The 21,155-nt window shown below is 39.3% G+C and overlaps 1 protein-coding gene across 1 annotated transcript in view; it reads right to left on the bottom strand.

The window, feature by feature from the left end:
- The window catches only part of FARP2 (FERM, ARH/RhoGEF and pleckstrin domain protein 2), a 90,480-nt gene that overhangs the window by 31,253 nt on the left and 38,072 nt on the right, over positions 1 to 21,155 (bottom strand). The window contains exons 7-12 of the mRNA XM_054982263.1: positions 19,594 to 19,741; positions 18,616 to 18,711; positions 16,429 to 16,592; positions 16,171 to 16,239; positions 14,786 to 14,843; positions 7,199 to 7,451 (exon numbers count right to left, since the gene is read on the bottom strand). Coding sequence (XP_054838238.1) covers positions 7,199 to 7,451; positions 14,786 to 14,843; positions 16,171 to 16,239; positions 16,429 to 16,592; positions 18,616 to 18,711; positions 19,594 to 19,741 — 788 coding nt within the window. The remainder of the gene's footprint in view (positions 1 to 7,198; positions 7,452 to 14,785; positions 14,844 to 16,170; positions 16,240 to 16,428; positions 16,593 to 18,615; positions 18,712 to 19,593; positions 19,742 to 21,155) is intronic.

The following is a 21,155-nucleotide window of genomic DNA, read 5'->3' as shown; positions in this document are numbered from 1 at the left end:
AGAGTGGAGTGATTACCAAAGCTGAATGATAATAGCTGGCAAATGATAAAGGCAGGCATGATTGTATAGGGTGGGGAGTGTGGAGATATTAGCATTGGTAATGAGACAGGATGCCTTTGCCTTGATTCTCCACATCCACTACCCCTCTGCATACCCCTCAATTCAATCATAACTGCCTTTGACATTCACCAGCTATAATAATTCGGCTTCTGTAATCACTCCACTCTCCAAGATATAAGGACAGATGGACTCATATTCTAGCTGTATCTGAAGAAGTGAGCTGTGGGTCACGCAAACTCATACCCTTCACCAAACTTGGAGGGTGGCTGGCGGAGAGCCTGCTGAAGACTCCCTGTGAGTTTGGTTTCTCTGACTGTCAAGGGGGCCATTCTACAGCCCCCGGAAGTGACGAACCATGAACCAAACGAACTGGTGTCTGAACCGGGGCAAGTTCATGAAAGTTCTTTGTTTGTGAAACACGACGAACCACGAACCACAGTTTGTGGCATTTTCCCGGTTTGTGCTCATCTCTAATCTCAAGCTTTGCAACTGATCAGATGAGAATAGAAAGATTGGTTATTTCTTTTAGAAAGATTGGTTATTTACTGGTCTGGAATGTGGTATATACTGGGTTGGATCCAAAATACTCCTCCTCATGGAATAGGACTTTTGGATGCAACCATGTATCCTATTTATATTCTGATACTCAAAACATTGTTGTGTTTGTTATAGTTTAGCATCATAAGAAAAACACTTGCTCTTGAAGTTTCTTATTTTTAGTCAACATTAAAATACTTGTAGTTTAGTGGGGGGAAAACATAGTTTAGGCAGAATCAACCAAAAAAGTGAGACATTTCCTTCACTGAAAGGAGACTGATGCTATGGATTGTTCTGCTAGAGGAAGACCCTCTTGCATTAGAAGGCAAATTGTGCTGGATGAAGGTGCTATAGTTAGTAGAACAAATTCTTAGGATCCAACCCTAAGAAAAGTAATGCCTCATGTATTACAATGTTATTGTCTGAATTTTACAGCCAAAGAAAACCAGGTATGACCAAAATGTATAAGTGTGAACACAACTGTTACTCATAGCAAACTTCAAAGATGTTTGTGATGTATCTTTATCTTTATTAATAATATTTTTATCCTGCTCTTCTAAGAAGCTCAGGAAGGCATACATTGTTCTTGCCTCATTCATTTGATTCTCACAATAATCCTGGAAAGTAGGTTAGACTGAAAGGGACAGTAATAACTGGCCCAAGATCACACAGTGAGTGTTGCGACCAAAGGGGAACTTGAGTCGCCTCAGTCTAGTCTGATACCTTAACCATTACATCATTGACTCCATATTTCCAATTCCAGGTTTTTAATGGGAAATAAAGAGGCTGAGCTGAACACAGCTTACAATGCAAACAAGTCTTTTAAAATTAAAAAAAGGCTTTAATGATGAAGAACAAAAAAAATAGTAACTCCATCTAAGAAGACAGCTTCAGGTACCAATCACCTAATCCAGGGGTCTGTAATCTTTTATACAATTAACAAGCCAGGCAACATCAAAATTTAGAGCAAGAGATCAACAAAGAGTACATCTATGAAAGACCATTGCGTAACTGAACTATATAACTTAACATTATTGAACATTTATATATAGTTCCTGCAGCCCAAATACTGGCAGTTGTGAGTCTTTTATTAGGAAGTGGCACAGGAGATCTCACAATAAGTAAATAAACTTACACAGGAGCATCCTGTGCAATTGTTTTAGTGCACTGACATAAATCTATGTATGGTTCGCCCTTGGATTACTGGCAATTATTTACCTCCATCATTTCCCTTTCTGTAAAGCATCTCTAAGATGTTTAGCCCCGTACAAATCTTTGCCTGAAATTCCTTTCACTTACTGGTACTTTAGCATCCCACCTACCCCTCCAAAATATCTGAAAGATTTAATTTTCTTTAAGCAACCATATTTGGTTCCATACTGAGCTACATTTGGCTCTTGAGCTATAGGTTGCTGACCTCAAACCTAACTTCAATGTGCATTAATAAAGCCAAATAGATTTTTACTTGTGTATTTACACAGTAATAATAAAATCTTTAACCACAAAATATTATGATAGCAGTTGGCTTTTTCTAAAGAGCAACCATAGAGAAAACTGTGATTAAGTGTTTTAAATAAAAATGGCTACTCTTCTAAATATTAAACAGCTAATCATGAAAAAGCAGCCTAGCAGTACCGTAACAGCTAATGAGGGGGGCATGCGCTATAAACAATAAAAATAAAAGCTAAGCGCATATATTTTTGTTCATATCAAATTCTTCCTCATTTTATTGTATAAACAATTTAATATTCAGAATTAGTACAAATTTGAAGATATAGCAATAATTTTAACAGAAAAAAGTGTATAAAACAACTAATTTAAACAAACATTTAATGTATTAAAAGATCATGGTAAAAAAAGATGTATTATGAAATTCCAGCTCTCAGAAATGTGGTTGTTTCCTGAATATAAGCACCAGTTTTGCTAAGTTATTGTTCATACCAAGGCACAAGTCATCTGGACATTAACTTGAATATATATGCCTAATAAGTTCTGATGGCACTCTTATGCAGTACAAGAATACATAGAATCCATATTTTGGGGAGATATACCTAACACAACTGAAACTATGATTATACAATCAATATGGCAAATTTACAAAATCTTAATTAATATATCCCCTACACTGGTTTGAATTACCAATGAACCTCTGCAGATTGAAAATGTATGGAATGCTTTTCATTGTTAAGAGAACAGACACCCTAATATCCCACAAATAAAAATGATCAACATACCTCAGCTTATGATAAGCAACTGCAAAAAACACCTCTCATTATGCATGCATGCTGAATAAACTATATGCAGCATTTATTTGGAAGGGTAATGTTAAGGAGTAAATAATATGGAAATTAGTATAATAATCTATGCTTTAAAAGTCTGAAACCTTAAAACTTGCAAAATGACAATAATGGAAATGAATTACCAACAGGTAAACAGCAAATGCCCATCTGAAGGCTTAATACAAATACCACCTTATAGAAAGTGTGTGGCAAGAACTTCACTGGAATTTAAATGTCAATTAACACACGTTAAAAGTGAACCTGAATGCAAGATCTCCTTATTTAAGGCAAGCGATAAAATATAAAAGTGATTAATAGGAAGCAAGACTCCTTTAACAAGTGATATTGTTAATTCTACCACAGTCATACCATCATAAATTACTTGTAGTCAATTCTGCAAAAACTTAACTGTGTACGATTGCTGAGTGCAGAACATTCACCTATATTTCATCATCACCTCACCTCCAGTAACTACACTTTCAGATTTCAATGGTTTCTTATGCTGTTACTTGGGTCAAAATAAGTGACTGTTGTGAGTATATCTTTATTCAAATCAGCCAGATATTTCATACTATCTTCCCCTGTACCATAAAGTGCAATCATATACTTTGTCAATGTACAATGAAGCGAAATAAATTTATATGGATATTGATTCTACTACAAAAGTAACTATTATGTAAATATCATTCATCTCTTTCACCCAGCTATTATCATCAGTCACTTACTACACTCTGCTATTCATGTGAACAATGCTAAAATAGAAGACTGGAACACCAAGACAAAAGTAGTTTTCTACCAGCAATTCTGCTAGCGTAAGTTGAAAGCAAGTCCCAAAATGTAAAAACATGGTAGAATTCAGACTATTGGACAATCGGACAAATGAATGATGGCTTTTGTAGCCTATTCGGCTTGAGACAAAACGCTGAATACAACTTTCTAAGAAAAGAAGGGTGTCCTATGGCCCCTAGAAGGGAAGAGACAGTTCTTGCCCTTTCCTGTAAACAGATTTTTCTATGATTAGATAAATTTATGGCCTTCCATGAGGTCCAGAGAAAAAGGTTGAACCCTTGATGCTCTAAATAGCATCCCAATCCAATGTTTTATTGACCACTCTGCTATCCAGACCCTGAATTCTGCTAGAGAGTAAACATGTTATCAAACATATTTCCTTTCAGCTGTGTGTGTCGGTCCCAGTTTTGGTTCACAGCTTGATATCAAATAAAGATGGAGTTAAGATGATGCAAAAAGAATTATTTTTAATCAAGTTTACTAAGAATAGATTCACACATCCAAAATATGAGATCTACTTCATATAGATGTAGTTAATTCGATATGTTAGCAATAAAAATTTAATTTTTGTTTAAAATGATATTTAAATTTTAAAAGCTAATAATAAGGAAAAGATCTACAATTGAAGGTGCTTTAAAAAGAATAGGTAATTCAAAAAAAGACTTTCAAACCAATCATGAAAATTATTGGACTGTGCTCTTTTTAAAAAAGACACAATAGTTATCAACACAAATGAAGAAGATGGTGGTTTGACTCTACTAATTTACTCAGCAGGAAACGTTAACAACTTAAGATTACAAAACACTTTTTACACAAAGTATTTTGAAGTGAACTGGCGCACACCAAATGACCTTAATTTGTTTAAACAATGGAGATACCTGTATGATCTACATATGTGCATCAGAATTAGTGGATTGTGACTTCCTCAATCCTATGGAGCCCTCCTCCAACTTAAGTAGCTCCTCTTCCAGCAAAAGAGCCATATAATTTGAATGCTGTATTCTGTGGTGTGTATTACATTATATTATTTAAAGTATCACTTAAATTGAAACTTATCTAACTGCTAGCCGCGGCTAATAATGTCTATGGAAAGGCTTGAACAGAGCAGAAGGCAAACTAAATTAATAGGTAAACCCAAAGTAATTCCTCCATTACATTAAGCTATATACATTTGCTTATGACCTGCACAGAATTTCTGCCCAAACAAGGGGGAAGGGTGATTTTTATTCCCCATCCCACATCAACCCAAAAGACCCTTTATGGAAGAGGGGACCAGAGATTTCCCACTGGAGAGGGGAAACTGGCAAAAAAGAAAAAGAAAACCCGAACCTGCACACACAGAAATTCTAGACAAGATCCAAGCCACTGAGCAGATTAATGTAATAGATGTTTAGTTCATAAACCTTAGAAAATGGATTTTTAAAGTATGATGTCATGCAACAGGAAATGTAGCATAAATATGAATAAAGTTATCATAAAGTATACAAAACTAGCAATGCCCTGTTCATTTTAAAGGAAAACTGATGAATATACTGCCCATGTTCCTCTTTATACATGCAGTTAGGATATTAGACCAAAACCAAACAAATAAGCCTTATGAATTTTTGATGCAGGATTTTGTGCAAGGTTGTGCAACTTAGAATCCATTCTCACATGTTTATCAAGAAAGCAGACAACAAACCAGTTTACTAATTCTCTACTATCATAACACATTCTTCTACACCACCTTAAATATGAATTGTGTTACATGACACCTTCCAGACAGGGATTTGTGCATATTCACATTTTTCTAACATTCACATGGTCATTTCCTTGAAAGCAGCACTTCAAAGTAAAAGCTGCAGCAAGCATTTTCCTCCAGCATTTCTCCTACATCTACACAAGCTTTCCGTATCTTGATCCAGTTAAGCTGCAGCCTTTTTTTCCTGCTGTGTGACTGATCAAATTATAATAAAATCTCAGAGAAAAGCATAATAACAAGCCAAGTGCCTTCTCAAAATTCTAGAATTTTACCACCCAACTGCTGCAAAATATAGTAAATGGAGTGTTATTTGCAACATGCGCCTTCATTCAGAATTCACAGCAACACCCTACGTGCATGAGAATGTACTCAGGCTCTCTAAAATGTCACCTCCATTTTTATCCTTAGGAGGAATGCAGTAAGGATTTTTATTTGTTCAGCATAGACTGGAAATACTTCAGTGACAACTCTTCTGAATGCCAGACTGAATTCAACAAAGCCTGGTGCAAAAGAAATTGCACTATGGTACACTGTCCTTTATCAAAGATGTGCTAACTTCATTGAGAGGCTAAGTAGTTTATAATACAGCACACATGAGCAAATGTTATAATGGATTGTATATATCATAGGATGTCTTCTGACTATGATACCTTGAGAGGGGGAGAGAGACAGCTACAGTAAATAAGTTTAAAATCCAGCCTTGGAACAAATCAGGACAGAAACTATCTACGTTCTGCCTGTTTTAAATCCTGATTTTAGACAGCATAAATGAATGTGACACATCAATCACAATCTTAATGGCTTGTGTGTGCTTTTTCTGATTTGTCTTCTTGGGTAAGATTCTTCAGATTATTATGAAAATCAAGAGCAAAATTCTCTCCAGTAGCTTGAGTAAAGGGATTGCTGAAGAAAAGGTTTATGTCTAATGGGGCTGCCATTTCAGAATCCCATGAGTCATCAGTACTGCTAGAATCTTCTGTAGTGGTAGGTGGATAGCTCAGTTGTTCCAGTTGGTCAATAATGTCAGTGAACTGAAAGGCTGAGCTGGATTCAGAGCGAACTGAATATGCTGGAAAGTTCACCATAGAACTAGCTTCGGAATGATTAGCTGAGCTGTAACTGTGCAAAAATGACGTACCATTTAATGCCAAATTGTTGAGAGAGCTACTTTCAGAACGGTTGTTTATTAGTGAACTAGATTCGGAAGGACTCAGCAGACTCTGCATTCTGCTTGCCTGAGCTTTAACTTCAAATAATTCCGAGGTATCTGATGGCTGCTCATTTCCATTGAAATCACTTTCTCCTTCAAATTCAAAATCATCTTCCATGTTCATATCTACTGCTTCAATGGAACACCTATCAGGACTTGACTGAGAAGATGCCGTATTTTGTTGAAGAATTTCTTTAGTTAAAGCAGGTGAGCCTGAGAGATGCCTTGAGAGAACCTCAGAGAGACCTGATTCCTGCAAATCTAACCCACCATACAAATACGAAAATGCTTCAGACCCTCCAGCAAAAAAGGAGATTTCTGCTGGATCATCATCAATGAACTCCTCTGAAACCTGCAGTTGGGAGCCAACCAGTTTTACAAATGGGACATCCCTACCTTGGGGCTGATACTCTCTAGCAGGTATAGACACACCTGTGGTAACATCATCCTCATCATTGTCATTTTTACAATTAATTCTATTTGCTTTGCCATACTTCTCTACTGCTACATCTAAATCATAGCCACTCTCAACCCCAGGACAAGTGGGGCTGCACTTTCCTGCAATATTACAAAACCCAACACCTTGGAATGTCTGGAGTATTGGTGATCCAGGTTGCTGTACCACTTTCTTCTCGATTTCTTCTGACGGCCCACTATTTCCTTCTGCTGTAGAGCTCCTTGCATTTGATATTCTGGGTTCCAAAAATAAAGGGTTGCTCTCTGTGAATGTGGGGACACTTGCAATATTTGTGGATAACATATTATCCGAGTGGAAGAAGGCATATGTACATGGATTAGGCCCAGGGGCTCTTAATCCTTCTGTAAAAGAGACACTCTGAAAGAAAAAAAAGATTTGTTATTTAATAAATGATTTTAGTACACATCTAAACATGTATGTGTGAACTGTCAAATAAATTTGTATTATGCAAGTAAATAGAGATTATTTTATCAGAGGACTGCAACATATGCTTTGCAAAACACATATTTAAAATTTTACGAAAATGCCTAATATAACCCCACAGTGAGTATACTGAGATTTATACTCACTATATTACACTAGAAAGCATTACTATAATACATGATTTAATTAGCATATGGAAATGTATAATGGGGTTCAGGGTTAAATGTCACAGTCATACTGTTTTATAGGAACATATGATAGAAACTACCAGATTTCATTTCAAGCAAATGCCTTCAAGTCCCCATTCAAGTAGCTAAGGCTACTTGGAATCACATTTACAGTGCAATCCTAAGAGTTACTCCAGTCTAAGTCCATTGAAATCAACAGGCTTAGACTAGAGTAATTCTGTTTAGGATTGCACTGTCAGGTAAGTAGGCAAGTAGTTCACCAGCAAAGCTGTTATACTATCCATTTCCAAGCATAGCGCTCTCACAGAATAAGTCTCCTTTCACCACTTTCCCATAGATTAATTAAGAGAATCGCTATCGACAGAAACATTGTATTCTCTCATTTCTCTTTCATTGTACTGCTTAAATAGTTCAATTCTAGAAGTCGGGAATTACAGTCTAGTTGGCTGAGAAAGTCTTTTTAAGTTCACTAAAACACTATGTGCTGTGTGTGCTGAGTTCATACACTCTGGATAAGACAGCTGACCAGTTTATCCCCACCATGCCTTTTCAAAGATAAGTTTTTGATTCATCTCTTACAACTGTTGGGGGCTTGTTCGGATGACTTGAATCTCTTATTCTGTATCAGTTGTTAATTCACATTAGTGGATAAGGTGTGAAATTCTTTTTAAAAACTTAACAAAAACAAAATATAAGGAGTTGAATGCTATAGCTACTTTAAGTTCTCATTAAAGAAGAAATATCTTCCTCTCTGGTCTCGTTAAAGAAATATCTTCCTCTCTGGTATTTTATAGGCTAACAGTATACCTACCAAGAATCATTTGATACTGTATGGATTTATAACCATATTATATGTGATGGGTGTATGTACACTCAGGCAGGGAGGAACACAGTGGAAGAAAATATAAATTAACAAAAAGTTGAGATCTAAAAGAATGACAAAGAACAAACTCTGATAGTTGGTGTACAAAATGAGATCATATTTTGAATCTGCAATTTGATAGGGCCTCAAAGATAAACGTTAACCCATTGCAACGCCATACAAAACAGTTTCTCACTGTTAAGAAGCGTCCATGAACCATGAGAGGTTAAACTGGAGACAGCCAAGCAGACTGTAATGATCACCCACTGGGTTCTGTGCTTTGATCTATGTAAATCAGCCAAAAGACATTGTCAGGAGACAATCATGAGTATTATATGTAGGTAAATGACTAATGATATTAGGTCTAGGATAGAGCTAAGACTGTAGATTAAAGTGGGGGGAGGGCTGGCACAAAGGTTATGGGACTTGATTCTTTAGCCCATGTCACTGTAGAGAGTTCCACTGCTGGTACTAAGTAGCTGTTTCAGATCATTGTGTTGCCTGTGACTCTCAAAACTTGTATGAGAGAACTATATCAATTCGGAATTCCAGAACGAGGAACTGACGATTAGTAAAATGCACAATTCATATGATTAACAATTATGTGGACAGTTTTATGTGTGTGTGTGTGTGTGCGTGTGTGTGTGTCTGTGTATCTTTGATTTATAGAGTGAAATCTGAGTTATTTCAAAAAGAGAAAAGGTTTGCTAAATTTATAAGCATTTTTCATAATAAAAATACTCTATATTAATAAGAAACACCACAAAACATTTATATCTTGATCTGGATCCAAAGAACAGCACAATTAGTTCCATGTGCCCAAGCAAGATTTGAACTTGTTTCTCTCAAACAGCTCTACATGCTCTATAGGCAAACCTACACTGAACTAAGGGGAGAGACATAAGCATCTTGTGATAACAGCATAAGGATCTACCATGGGCATTCTCCTAAGATCTTTTGTGCTTGAAGTAGTTCTTTGGATCCCAGACATCAAAATACTGCTTTGTAACATCAATGGAGTGCTGCCCAATGTTTTGGTGCCTCTTTATGGGCATCACAGTCATAGTTGTGAGTATCCCAGCAATGTTTAAAGTGTAAAGTTGCCTAAGCCACAAAAAACAATGTCTATTCAGAGGTCATGAACAGGTTCCAGGGTATTTGTAATGAGCCTGTGTCCCATCCCAAGGCATGTTGGCTGTGGGACTAGGAAGATATATTGCCTCCCTCTTGCACTGTTGTTATGCCAGGTCCATCAATAATAAGACCAAAACACTGCAAGATTTCTTTGCTGCAGAAAATGTGGACCTGGTGTGCGTGACCAAGACCTGGGCAAGGAATGGCGAAACTGTTGCCTTGAAAGAACTGCCCCCCACCCTCAGGATTTTTGGTCCTTCATCAGTCCCGGAGGGATGGTCAAGGGGGTAGGGTGGCTGTACTCATTTGAGAGTCTTTCTTCTTCAGGCCACTCCCTGCACTAAAGATCATTGGCATTGATTGTGCTGGCCTGACGTGGGATGCTACGGAGAGTTTGGCTATCTGTCTAGTGTACCAACCGCCTAGTGCACCAGCAGCTACCCTGTCGAATCTGTTGGAGGCAGTGGCGGGGTGGGCCTTGGAGTACCCTAGGCTGTTGGTCTTGGGTAATTTCAATGTCCATGTCGATGATGCCGTCTCCTTACAGGCTTCGGACGTGGTGTCATCCATGGCAGCACTGGGACTCTCCCAATTTGTTTCAGCTCCCACGCATTAAGTGGGCTACACGCTGGATTTGATCTTTGGGATGAGGATTCCAGTGGACCTTGATGCCATTGAAATAGTGCTGTGGTTGGATTCGTTTCGTTTTCTCAGCCATGCCGGACGCTCCTCTCGGCTGGTCCGGGAGGAAACGACCGGGCACCCTGACCGGGCGGCTGATCCGCAAGGATTAGCCCCCAGGACTCCCAGGGAGGGAGCCAGGGTCCGGGACGCGGCGGGAAGAACTCCCCGAAATCAATGCGGGGGGGGGGGAATTGCCCGTTTGTCCCTATGGAGGCCGGCAGATGTGCGCGGCGCCTCGAGTGCCGCCGGGCAACGAGAAACGGCAAGTAAAAGAAACAGGCGGAAGCCTGTAAACAAGCGAATCCCTTCTGTTCTACAAGCGTTTGTGAAGGAGAGGTTGATCTGAAGAAGACTCGCTCTTCCCCTTCGTTGAGTTCCAGAATTTTGTTGGCGCCCCCCCCCCCCAAAATGGCAGCAAAGAAGCAAAGTCCCGCTCTCGGTAAGTCAATCTCGGCTACCTTGCAGAAGGGGGAGTCGCTCGAAGAGTTGGTGCGCAGGGCAGTGGTGGAAGCTATAAAACCCTTTGTTGACAAGCTGAACGAAACTGATCAAAGGGTGGGCTTAATTGAAAGCGAGGTGAAAACCATTAAGGCAGCAGCGGGGGGGGCAGAAAAGTCTGCTCTGGAAAGTGCGTCACTTGTGAAGGCTACAAAAAAGGAGCTGAAGTTGGTGGAGAACCAGCTGATCGGGCTACAGGTGGAACGAACGCAGACAATTTTGCGTCTCCAAAACGTGAAAGAGGAGGAAAATGAGGATCTGTGGGATTTGGTCTCGGAACTACTGGCGACACCCGCGAGGACGACTAAAGAAGAGGTTAAAAGCGCCATTTTGGAGGTCCGTCGGGCTTCTTCAAAATATGCAACAAAGCGACAGTTGCCTCGTGAGATCATTATTGACTTTTCATCTAAAAAGATTCGGGACACCATCCTATATAACTCATACAATGCGGATTTGGACTTTATGGGTTTGAAAGTCAAGATTTTGAAGGACGTTCCATTTCTAGTCCGGAAACGGCGTTTTAAATATAAAAAGTTTGCAGCTCTTCTGAGGGACCATGGAATAAAGTACAAATGGTTATTCCCGGAAGGAATATGGTTCAGATATAAAGATCAGGCCTATAAGATATTATCAGAAGATCAACTAAAGGATTTTGAGAATAAAAACCCAGAACTCTGCTGCACCAAGAACGAAGAAAAGGAGGAGCCGGAGGGGGGGGGAGGAGGAGGAGAGCATCGCAACAGCAGTTGCACAGAGAGAATTGCGTCCGGGACCTAGAAGGGGGAGGAAAGTTTAATCAGAATTTGAAATGTTTATTCTCTGTATGATTAACCACTCCATCATTATTCTATGGAGCTATTTTTGTATTATGACAGTATGAAGGGAAACATTGAAGTGTAGTGTTTAGTGTTTGTAGTTCATTCCCCCCCCTTTCTTTTTCCACCTCCCTTTGTCCCTTCCCTCTCCCCTTTCCTTGTGATAGTCTGGTGTAGTGTTTTGTAGCTATGAAAAATAAAAAAATTTATATAAAAAAAAAAGAAATAGTGCTGTGGTTGGACCACTTTGTCCTGAAGGCTTGTCTGGGAGTGCCAGCCCCCTCCTGCATAGGCGGAGAGCAAATTTATGCTCGCCCATGGAGACTAATGAATCCAATTGGTTTCCAGAATGCTCTGCAGGATCCAATGCCCCCTGGAGGTTCGTTAGATGAGCTGGTGGAGGACTGGCATGGTCATCTCTCAGAAGCCATCGATGAAATTGCTCCCCGTCACCCTCTCCATTCCCGTACCAGACTAGCCCTTTGGTTATACAGAGGAGCTACGATGGATGAAGCGGGAGCTGAGATGGCTTAAGCGAGTGTGGCAACGGAAACAGGATGAAGAGGCAAGATCGTCTTATAGAGTGTTTAAGAAAGCCTATGAGGCAGCAAAGGATTACTACGCTACCTCCATAGCATCTGTAAGCTCACGCCTTGCAAAATTGTTTCAAGTAGTTCGGTCTTTGGTCTCTTTTTCAGAGGGAGACTGCCAAATTAGAAATTCAGCCATTAGCTGTGAGGCTTTTGGGAGCTTTTTTGCAGATAAAATCTTGTCCCTCCGCCGCGATCTGCCGGCCATGGTTGATACGGTAAGGGAACTGGAGACTCCTTGGTCTTCTGGTCCAATTTTAGACCGCTTCAGTCTGGTCTCCCAGGAGAATGTTGACAGTATCCTGCACCTGGTGAGGCCCATTACATGCTCCTTGGACCCCTGCCCTTCGTGGCTGGTTAAGGTCAGTGCAGATGAGCTGAGGGCCTCATTGGAGGCTATTGCCAACTTGTCATTGAGCTCTGGGGGTTTTCCCGGTGTGTTAAAGGAAATTGTAGTGAAGCCCCTCCTGAAAAACCAACACTGGACCCCACCGAACCATCTAGTTACCGCCCAGTCTTGAACCTCTCGTTTCTGGGCAAGATGATTGAGTGGGTGGTGGCGGAGCAGCTGCAGGTCTTCCTGGAAGATACATCGGTCCTGGACCCATTCCAGTCCGGATTCTGTCTGGGCCACGGGACTGAGACAGTTTTGGTCACTCTCACAGACAATCTCTGTAGGCATCTGGACCAGGGCGGGTTGGTGCTGCTGGTGTTGTTGGACCTCTCAGCAGCATTTGACACATTCGACCACAAACTGTTGACCCACCACCTTGCCGACGTGGGGATACAAGGGACTGCCTTACAGTGGCTTGTCTCTTTTTTCCACAGTCAGGGACAGAAGGTGGCGTTTGGGGGGGAGGTTATCAGCACACCAACCAATGGTGTGTGGTGTCCCCCAGGGGGCAATACTCTCCCCTTTGTTGTTCATTCTGTATATGCGCCCCCTTACCCAGCTGGTACGGAGTTTCGGACTGGGTTGTCACCAGTATGCGGATGACAGCTGTATCTGATGATGGATTGATGGCCTGATTCTCCCCCTGAAGCCCTAATTAAAGCTTTGGAATCTATGTCTGGATGGGTAAAGCAGAGTAGACTGAAGCTGAATACCATGAAGACAGAGGTTCTGTACTTGGGTCGTGCGGCGTCACAGGGGGGAATCCAGCTCCCAGCCTTTGATGGGGCACTACTTGTGCTCGTCCCATTGGTCAGGAGCCTTGGCATGATGCTGGACTCCTCTTTATCAATGGAGGCCCAGGTTGCGACAGTTGCCCGGTCTGCCTTTTTCCACCTTCAGCAGGCCAGGCAGCTTGCCCCCTATCTTTCGATCCATGATCTAACAACAGTGATCCATGCAACGGTCACCTCCAGATTGGACTACTGTAACTCGCTCTACGCAGGGCTTCCTGTGAGTCTGACCTGGAAATTGCAGCAGGTCTAGAATACTGCTGCGTGTGTCCTGATGGGTACTCCATACAGGGCACACATAACTCCAACTCTGCAGCAGTTGCACTGGTTCCTTGTGGAGTTCCGAGTCAGGTTCAAGGTGTTGGTTTTAACCTATAAAGCCCTAAACGGACTGGGGCCAGCATACCTAAGGGGCTGCCTTTCCCCATATATACCCCGGAGGGTGCTGAGATCTGCAGGTAAATACCTAGTGGTGGTCCATGGCCCCAGGGAGGCTTGACTGGCCTCGACCAGGGCCAGGGCGTTCTTAGTCCTGGCCCTGACCTGGTGGAACTCTCTGTCGGAAGACACTCAGGCCTGCCAAGATCTTCCATCTTTTTGGCAGGCCTGCATCACAGAGGTGTTCCGCCAGGCATTTGGCTGTAGCCAACATTAAACCCATCTACTTGCCGGCCTCACACCTGTGGGGGGCTATATGGTCATCTGTCCCCCACACATGAGCAGCCACAGGATATGAACCCATGCCTTCACCCTCTGAGCAGATGAATTGTTGAAATGCTGTTTTGTAAGATTTGTGATTTTATTGTTATGCCTGTGTGTGTTTTTTTAGTTGTAACCCACCCTGAGACCACTTGTGGGGAGGGAGGGCTACAAATAAAATATTTTTTCATGCCTCTTCCCCTTACACAAGAATCAGAGATTGAAGGCTTCTGGGTTTAGGAATGCAGCTGTATGTTGTTAAAGCTTCCAAAGTTTGGAAATCAAACTGTGGCTGATTGTGCACATTAGCTTAATGTGGAAGGGGAAGAGAAAGACAAGGAAGTAAGCATGCAGACTTGAAGAGATCAGGTTCATTCATATCATGAATGAATTGTTATCTGTCTGTAACTTCAGAAAGAAACTTATAAGTTATTTCAAATTTCACTGTAAACACTCATTTATAGTACCAGAAGGATAAAAGTAACAGGTGAAGAAATCAATAACAATACATTGTTAAAAGAAGCAAACATCTCTTTTCAGACTTCAGAGCTGAATAGTTAACTTCCATAATCTTTCTGATTGTAGTATTTAAAAGATTCATTTCAAGACCAACCTGTTTGGGTGCATCAGGATTCAAGGTGTGAGCAGACATTCTAGTTTTGCTATGCCTCCTGTAAACAGAAATTATGCTGAGAATAACTGAAAAATAATTCTTTATGTTTCATCGTATTTCAGCCAACCTAAAGATCCTGGACAAGATGCTATCACCCAGCCTAATCTTCAGAAGTCACTTTCAAGTATTCTAAATATTAACAATAATAAGTAGGTAAGACTTTACCTACACACTACCAACAATTACCAGGATATTCACAAAATTACTTTCATGGGAGTAAGCCCCATTGAACAGACCTGAGTAGACATGCTTTGGATTGTTCTCTACATCTAGCAGAATCAAATTATGATTACGAATTATTACATGATTATAAATTACTCAAAAGAGAAAGCTTATCAAGACAGGAAACATACAAGTAAACTGAACGTGTATCTAGCATAACAAATACTTTCAACAGATAAACACACAGCAAACAGGAATTTACTTTCAATTTTTGAAAAAAATGTGTTTTAACATTTAATCAAAACTGACATGCTCAAGGTCTGGTAAACCTGTGTAATCTACTGATCATGAAGGTCAGATTTATTAGAAGAGCTCTCATCTTTGAGCTAAAACTGGATCATACCAGATTTTTGGTTTTATCCTCATCTACAAAGAGCACCAGTTAATCCTAGATTGGAAAGTTCAAGGATCAAGTTCCCTGGGGTCATCTCCCCCCTAAGATTCTCTCTTTAGGCAAAAGAGCAGCTGATAGAATATGGACTGCTCAATGAAAGAATTGAAAGCACACTGTTTGGCCAGAGAAAAGAAGAAAGATAAAATAAGTCCCAGAATATGAAGAATTCATATGAAGAATCACTCATGCAATTAAGTGAATGACAGAAGCATCCCACAATGATCTCCATATCTTCTGAGTGTGTACAATAATAGAAAAAATGTAGGGTGATTCACAGTACAGGAACAGAAAATGAGAAGCTTGTAGTAGTTGCTTCCAGGTGGCATGACCTCTGGAACAAGAGCCATGCCCAAACTTGAATTTAATCTCTGCCTTGAGTTTAAGATATATAAAATGTTTGGGCAATTAATTTTGTAGCTCCTCCCTACTCATGTCAGCTTCTAATCTCAAGTTTTAAAGAGTTTTCATTAAACACATTGAATCTGGGTAATACAGAGGTAAGGTTATTTTTTTTTAGAAAAACTAATCACAGTATCTGGAAAGGAACACTATAATTTTAACATATAATGGTTTAAGGTTTCTTGAAAAATACGGTTAATCTGCACAGAAATGACTTATTCCAAATATGAGTAGGATTGTATTAGCATACAGTAAATAAAACTGTTCCTCTAAAGAAGCATTTAAAAAGTTACATTGATAGAAAAGTTACCTTTCATAGGGAATTTTCTTCAACCCACTTTCTTTAACATAATCCACCAACTGTTTCTGTGTACGCCCACTGCAAAGCAATAAGTATAAACATTATAACAAATCTTTACAAGTAGTACATAATATTCAGGGATTTGAGCAAAGAATTCTTTTACTCAAGAAATAAAATATAAAAATTTTAATTTAAAAGGAATTATTTGAAAAAAATTTCTTTTGGATTCAATTTTCCGGGATTAAAATGAGCTGGGTTATATCATACCTGTATCTGAAAGACGATCCTCTGCTAAAGAAGACTGCTTTTGCCTTTGGTTTTGGCTGATCAAATAACCTGAAGAAAGTGTGATACTCAACACAGATTTTCCAGAAGTTCTTGCACTCATCTCTACTGCCCAAAAGAAACTCCAAAGTATCCTGATAGGGGCCCTAAAATTGAAAACACAAATGTCACCCAAATAAGGATAAATAAAATAATGAGTATAGTTCTATGTACAACCTGAGAATCTACTGTACAGCACTCAGGAATTCTGTCATAAGAGAAAGAATTGAACATTTTATATTGATTTTTGCTGAAGTCAAGCTACAGAACAATTCTTGATAGTTTGGATACAGCTTCAGACATTAATTTGGTAAAATTTAACAAAACCTACCCAAAAATAAAAACAAATATTGATCAATACATTAGCAGAACACCAGTCAAGTGAAATAAATGCTATCCTTGTAAGTAAATTCAGAAAAGTTGTTACTAGCACACCTGTCTATGCATAACTATACTACTTGTTTATGGCTTACTGATGGCTTGAAGGAAGAAAAAATACTTCCAATTTACAAAAGTTCCCTACTCGGTTGCCTGGAGGTTATTCTTATTCATCACAGCCAGCTAGGGAAATGGCTATTTACAAACCTGACTTACATCAAACATAAGCATGAAATATTACTATTCTGCTGTCTTAAAGTAGTATTTGCAACTGTTGCTGATAGATCAGATTATCACTATTTCAATCAGACTGTTTAAATATTGAGCTACAATTACATATATGAATTTGACTGCTGTATGAATCAGCTTTTAAAGAAAACCCTGGTGGAGGGTCTAAATGCTAGAAAGTGATGTAAAACTAAGTTATGATAAGCAAAACAACACAGTAAGAATATAATGCCATAGTCCTCTTGAGTAGAGACAATAATCTTGAAAAGATTTACTGGACAATGTTTGGAAAGTGAGAAGAGACTTACTTCTTCATATTTCCCCTTCTAGTGCTCAATTAGCAACAGAATGGTAGAGCAACACAGATAAACCGGGGAGCAGTGCAAAGTCCAATAACAGAAACCAAATTAAATTAATTTCCCCTATAACTAAGTATCAGTACGCTGATCTGATTCTGCATTTTTAAAAATTTCAAATGTTCCTCTCTATTGCTTATTCTGTTCTCAACAATCTTGTATTTTATAGATCAAGTCTCTGAATACTCAGAACTACATGTTAAATTTGTCTTGTTTATTATCCTCTAACTTCCTCTATAGAAAATAACTTGAGAAATGTATCTCCCTTGCCAATATACAGTCAAGTATATTGTAAAGGGTGAAAATAATACAGGACCTGTTCACATGGAAATGTTCATATTATTTTAATATTAGGAAGAAAATTTAACATATTGGGGTGGGGAGAAATATTCTTTATCTTATAATGTTAACAGAAAATGGATGGAAATATCAAATTACATTCTTACAACTGAACTCAGACTTCTGAAATAAGGAAAAGACCACAGGACTCTGTACACCCTCTCTGCTGCTCCATGCTGACCCGTATTAAAATGAAAGCAGGTATGTTTCTAAATTCACTTTTAGTACATTGTTCAAGCCATATTCTCCAAGGGTTTAGAAGCATACCTATTTTAATTTTATCAAGGTTCAGACAAGCCACACATAATGCTGCAATTAGATACAGAGAACTCTGCAAGCAACAGAGGAAGGTATGTCTGATGGGTCACTCCCAATATCCATCTCTAAACATTTCAATTGGGCCTTATAAGAATACAGCAGATATCATAAATCCAAGACCACACTTTGGCTTCATTCAAGGGTATCTCTGGAAGTATTTAATTTTAGAACTGCAAAAGAGGTTTCTTAACATTAACTTTTCTTTTATTGTTAACTTTCTTCTATGGAACTTCCTAACAACGTACATTATCAGCGAATGAAGGAGTGCATTTAAAGCTTAAGTATGAGCTGGCAGTCCATAGGTAAAAATCACAAGTATAGAATAATGAGCGTAGCATAAAGTTATCTAACCTCTTCACAAACAAAATTTGCACTATGTTCACATCCTAAGTTACCATGAAAACCTTCAGTTTCAGGAAAGAAAAGTTAACATGAGTAAATTTATACACATTTCAGTTAACAATAAACAAGTTTCAAACTATGGTAGAATCATTGCCATGGCAGTACTTACATGTACTTCTGGATGCAGCTTGATAAGGAATCGTTTTCTCTTAAAGCTTAATTTTCGGACTTTGGACCAGTTGAAAGTATTGATTTTTGTATTACCCTATTAAACATAATATGCCAAAATTGAGGAGAATACACAGTATTAAATGCAACAAAGTCACAGCCTGTAAGCAGTATTTTTATTTAAACTTTTTTCTTTGGATCAGAATTGCAAGCAAGTGCTTTATCATTTAAAAAAGCCTTTAAAGAACCTTCAAAGAACCTAAGGAAACACTTATAAATCCCATTTGCCTTTATTCATCTAAAGAAAGCAAGGTACTAAGAATACTGTTAAAGCCTAGATTTTAATTTGCTTTTATCTACAAACAAATAAGCTTGTTGCTGCTATGCCAAATAATGAGACAACACGCTCAATGCTCTGAGGTATGATCCTTCTCTCAGCCTCTTTTCTGTGGAACGAAAGAACAACTAAAGTATTAAACAGAAGTCCAATTTCAAGGCTAAGGTCTGTGCAAGCACAGAATGTTAGCCATTTAAGGTAGCTGCAATTGGGCTGCACTGCTCCTTTGCCTTAGGAGCTGTTTCAGGTCCACTTCCCCTTAGCCCTGAATGCTGGGAAGTGATTATGCAATTGCTCTACAGCATTCTCCACAAGTAGCATGGCAATTATGACGATGTCACATGCTTCATTTCCAGTATCAAAAAGCTAAAAGAAACTATAACAATGCCCAGATGAACTCTTCCCTCAAATCCAGAAGGGACAACTACTCTCCAAGGTTCTATCTGAGTTTCACATTGGTCTCTTAATTTGGGCCAGAAAAATGTTTATGGCAGCCAAGGGGAAGTGCTAGTTATTAAGGGAAACTTGTTACTGCACTACACAAGCAAACAAATGGATATTTCTACCTCTGGGTTAAAGCAAGCCATTTTTCAACATTACTTTTTTTTAAAAACCCTTCATATTAACTACAGGTTTGCCTACCTGGAATACTAGCACACCTGTGTGTGAAACAGCCAGGTTAATTTTTGTCCCCTCACGGTCAGATGCCAGATGAAATCTTATACCATACATCTCCAGCTTCCGAGCTATTTCAAGCACCTGAAAATCTGATTCTGCAGGAGTTTGGCCCCTGCAGTGTTCGTAAGAATAAAGATACAGAAGCTATTAATCTTATCAAAAGTTGCAAAATAACTAAGAAGTCTCCAACTAAGTCAAGAAAACTATACCCATCAAAGCAGTCACTAAATTCTGTGATCATCCCAGTTAACTGTACCAGATCAAAAAAGAAAAACTTACAATCCTATATAAAAATAATACAAATAGTAAAACACAGATAGCATATAATGTCTTTTTAAGGGATGGGGCAAGATCTCTAACATACCTGAAGTTAGCCAATGCAGGTACAGAACCCCACATACAGGACTGTCCAAAGGCAATGAAATAGTGTAGTTTCATAGTTAAGAGTGTCAGGCCAGGATTCAAATCTTTACTTGGCCATTAAGGTGACTGAGTGTCCTTTGACCAGTCACCAATAGGGGTGTATGATTCAGTATTGCTATATTAAGTATATCTGGGTATACCAAATCAAATTAGAGAATCCCAAATAAAATCAGGATACCAAATATATTAATACAGGATAAAATTGAATGTATTTGATTTTATCTCTCCACCACAGTTCAGTCAGTTTAAAGCTGGATGGCTTTTCTCAAAGCAGTTTTTGTTATTTTGTTTCATGAGGAGAGAGTGGCCAATGGATGTGCATTGGGGGAGATGTCTTTAACACAATCAGAAAAAAGCTAAGAGCTGCTTGCTTTGCTGCTTGCTAGTGTCTTTATATATTATTAAGAGTTGTTCTTGTGGAGAGGGGTTGCTTAAGCAGATGCTTGCTTCCCATGCTGTTTATTTACTTATTACAGGGTCCCTTGCTTCAATTTGGTGTTTGTGGGTTTCTCTGGTTTGAGATCTGTTCCCTTGCTTTGGTTCTTGTGGGATTCTCTGGTTTGACATTGGTTTGGCTAGGATTCTCTGGTTTGAAGTTTGTTCCCTTGCATCAAGTTGGTTCTGGTGAGATTCCCTTGCTTCAGCTTGGTTCTGTACTAGATACACTAAGATTTAATCTAAATGATAGAAATGAATGTCATAGACCCATTACTACTGTTCTGCCTTGTCTCTGGTTTGATGTTGGTTTCTTTGATTTAGTTTGGTTCTGTTGGGCTCTGTTGGTTCAGCTTGCATAGAGAGTGGGACTTACACTGGGATTGACTTTTGGACAGGGGCCCCTTTGCTTAAGGTTTCTTAGCCCTGGAAAGCCTTGGAATGTTTTCTCCCACAGAAAACAATGGAGAGCAACTGGGGGGCAGCTTGTTTGGGATGGACCATCAAATTTGACCCCAGGTCCAATCTTCCTGAATCTGGGGGAGGGGGGTGTCTTTAGTGGACAGGAAGGACCAGGTTCCCTGAGATTTGGAGGAGTTTGCTTGAAAAGTACCCCTCAGATAGTTTCTCCCACAGGGAATAAAGGCCAAATATATTTGTGATTCTCT

The sequence above is a fragment of the Eublepharis macularius genome, chromosome 6, assembly GCF_028583425.1.
Source record: "Eublepharis macularius isolate TG4126 chromosome 6, MPM_Emac_v1.0, whole genome shotgun sequence".
NCBI lineage: Eukaryota > Metazoa > Chordata > Lepidosauria > Squamata > Eublepharidae > Eublepharis > Eublepharis macularius.
The sequence above is the reverse complement of the archived record's forward strand: the minus strand, read 5'-3'. Positions and strand labels throughout refer to the sequence as shown.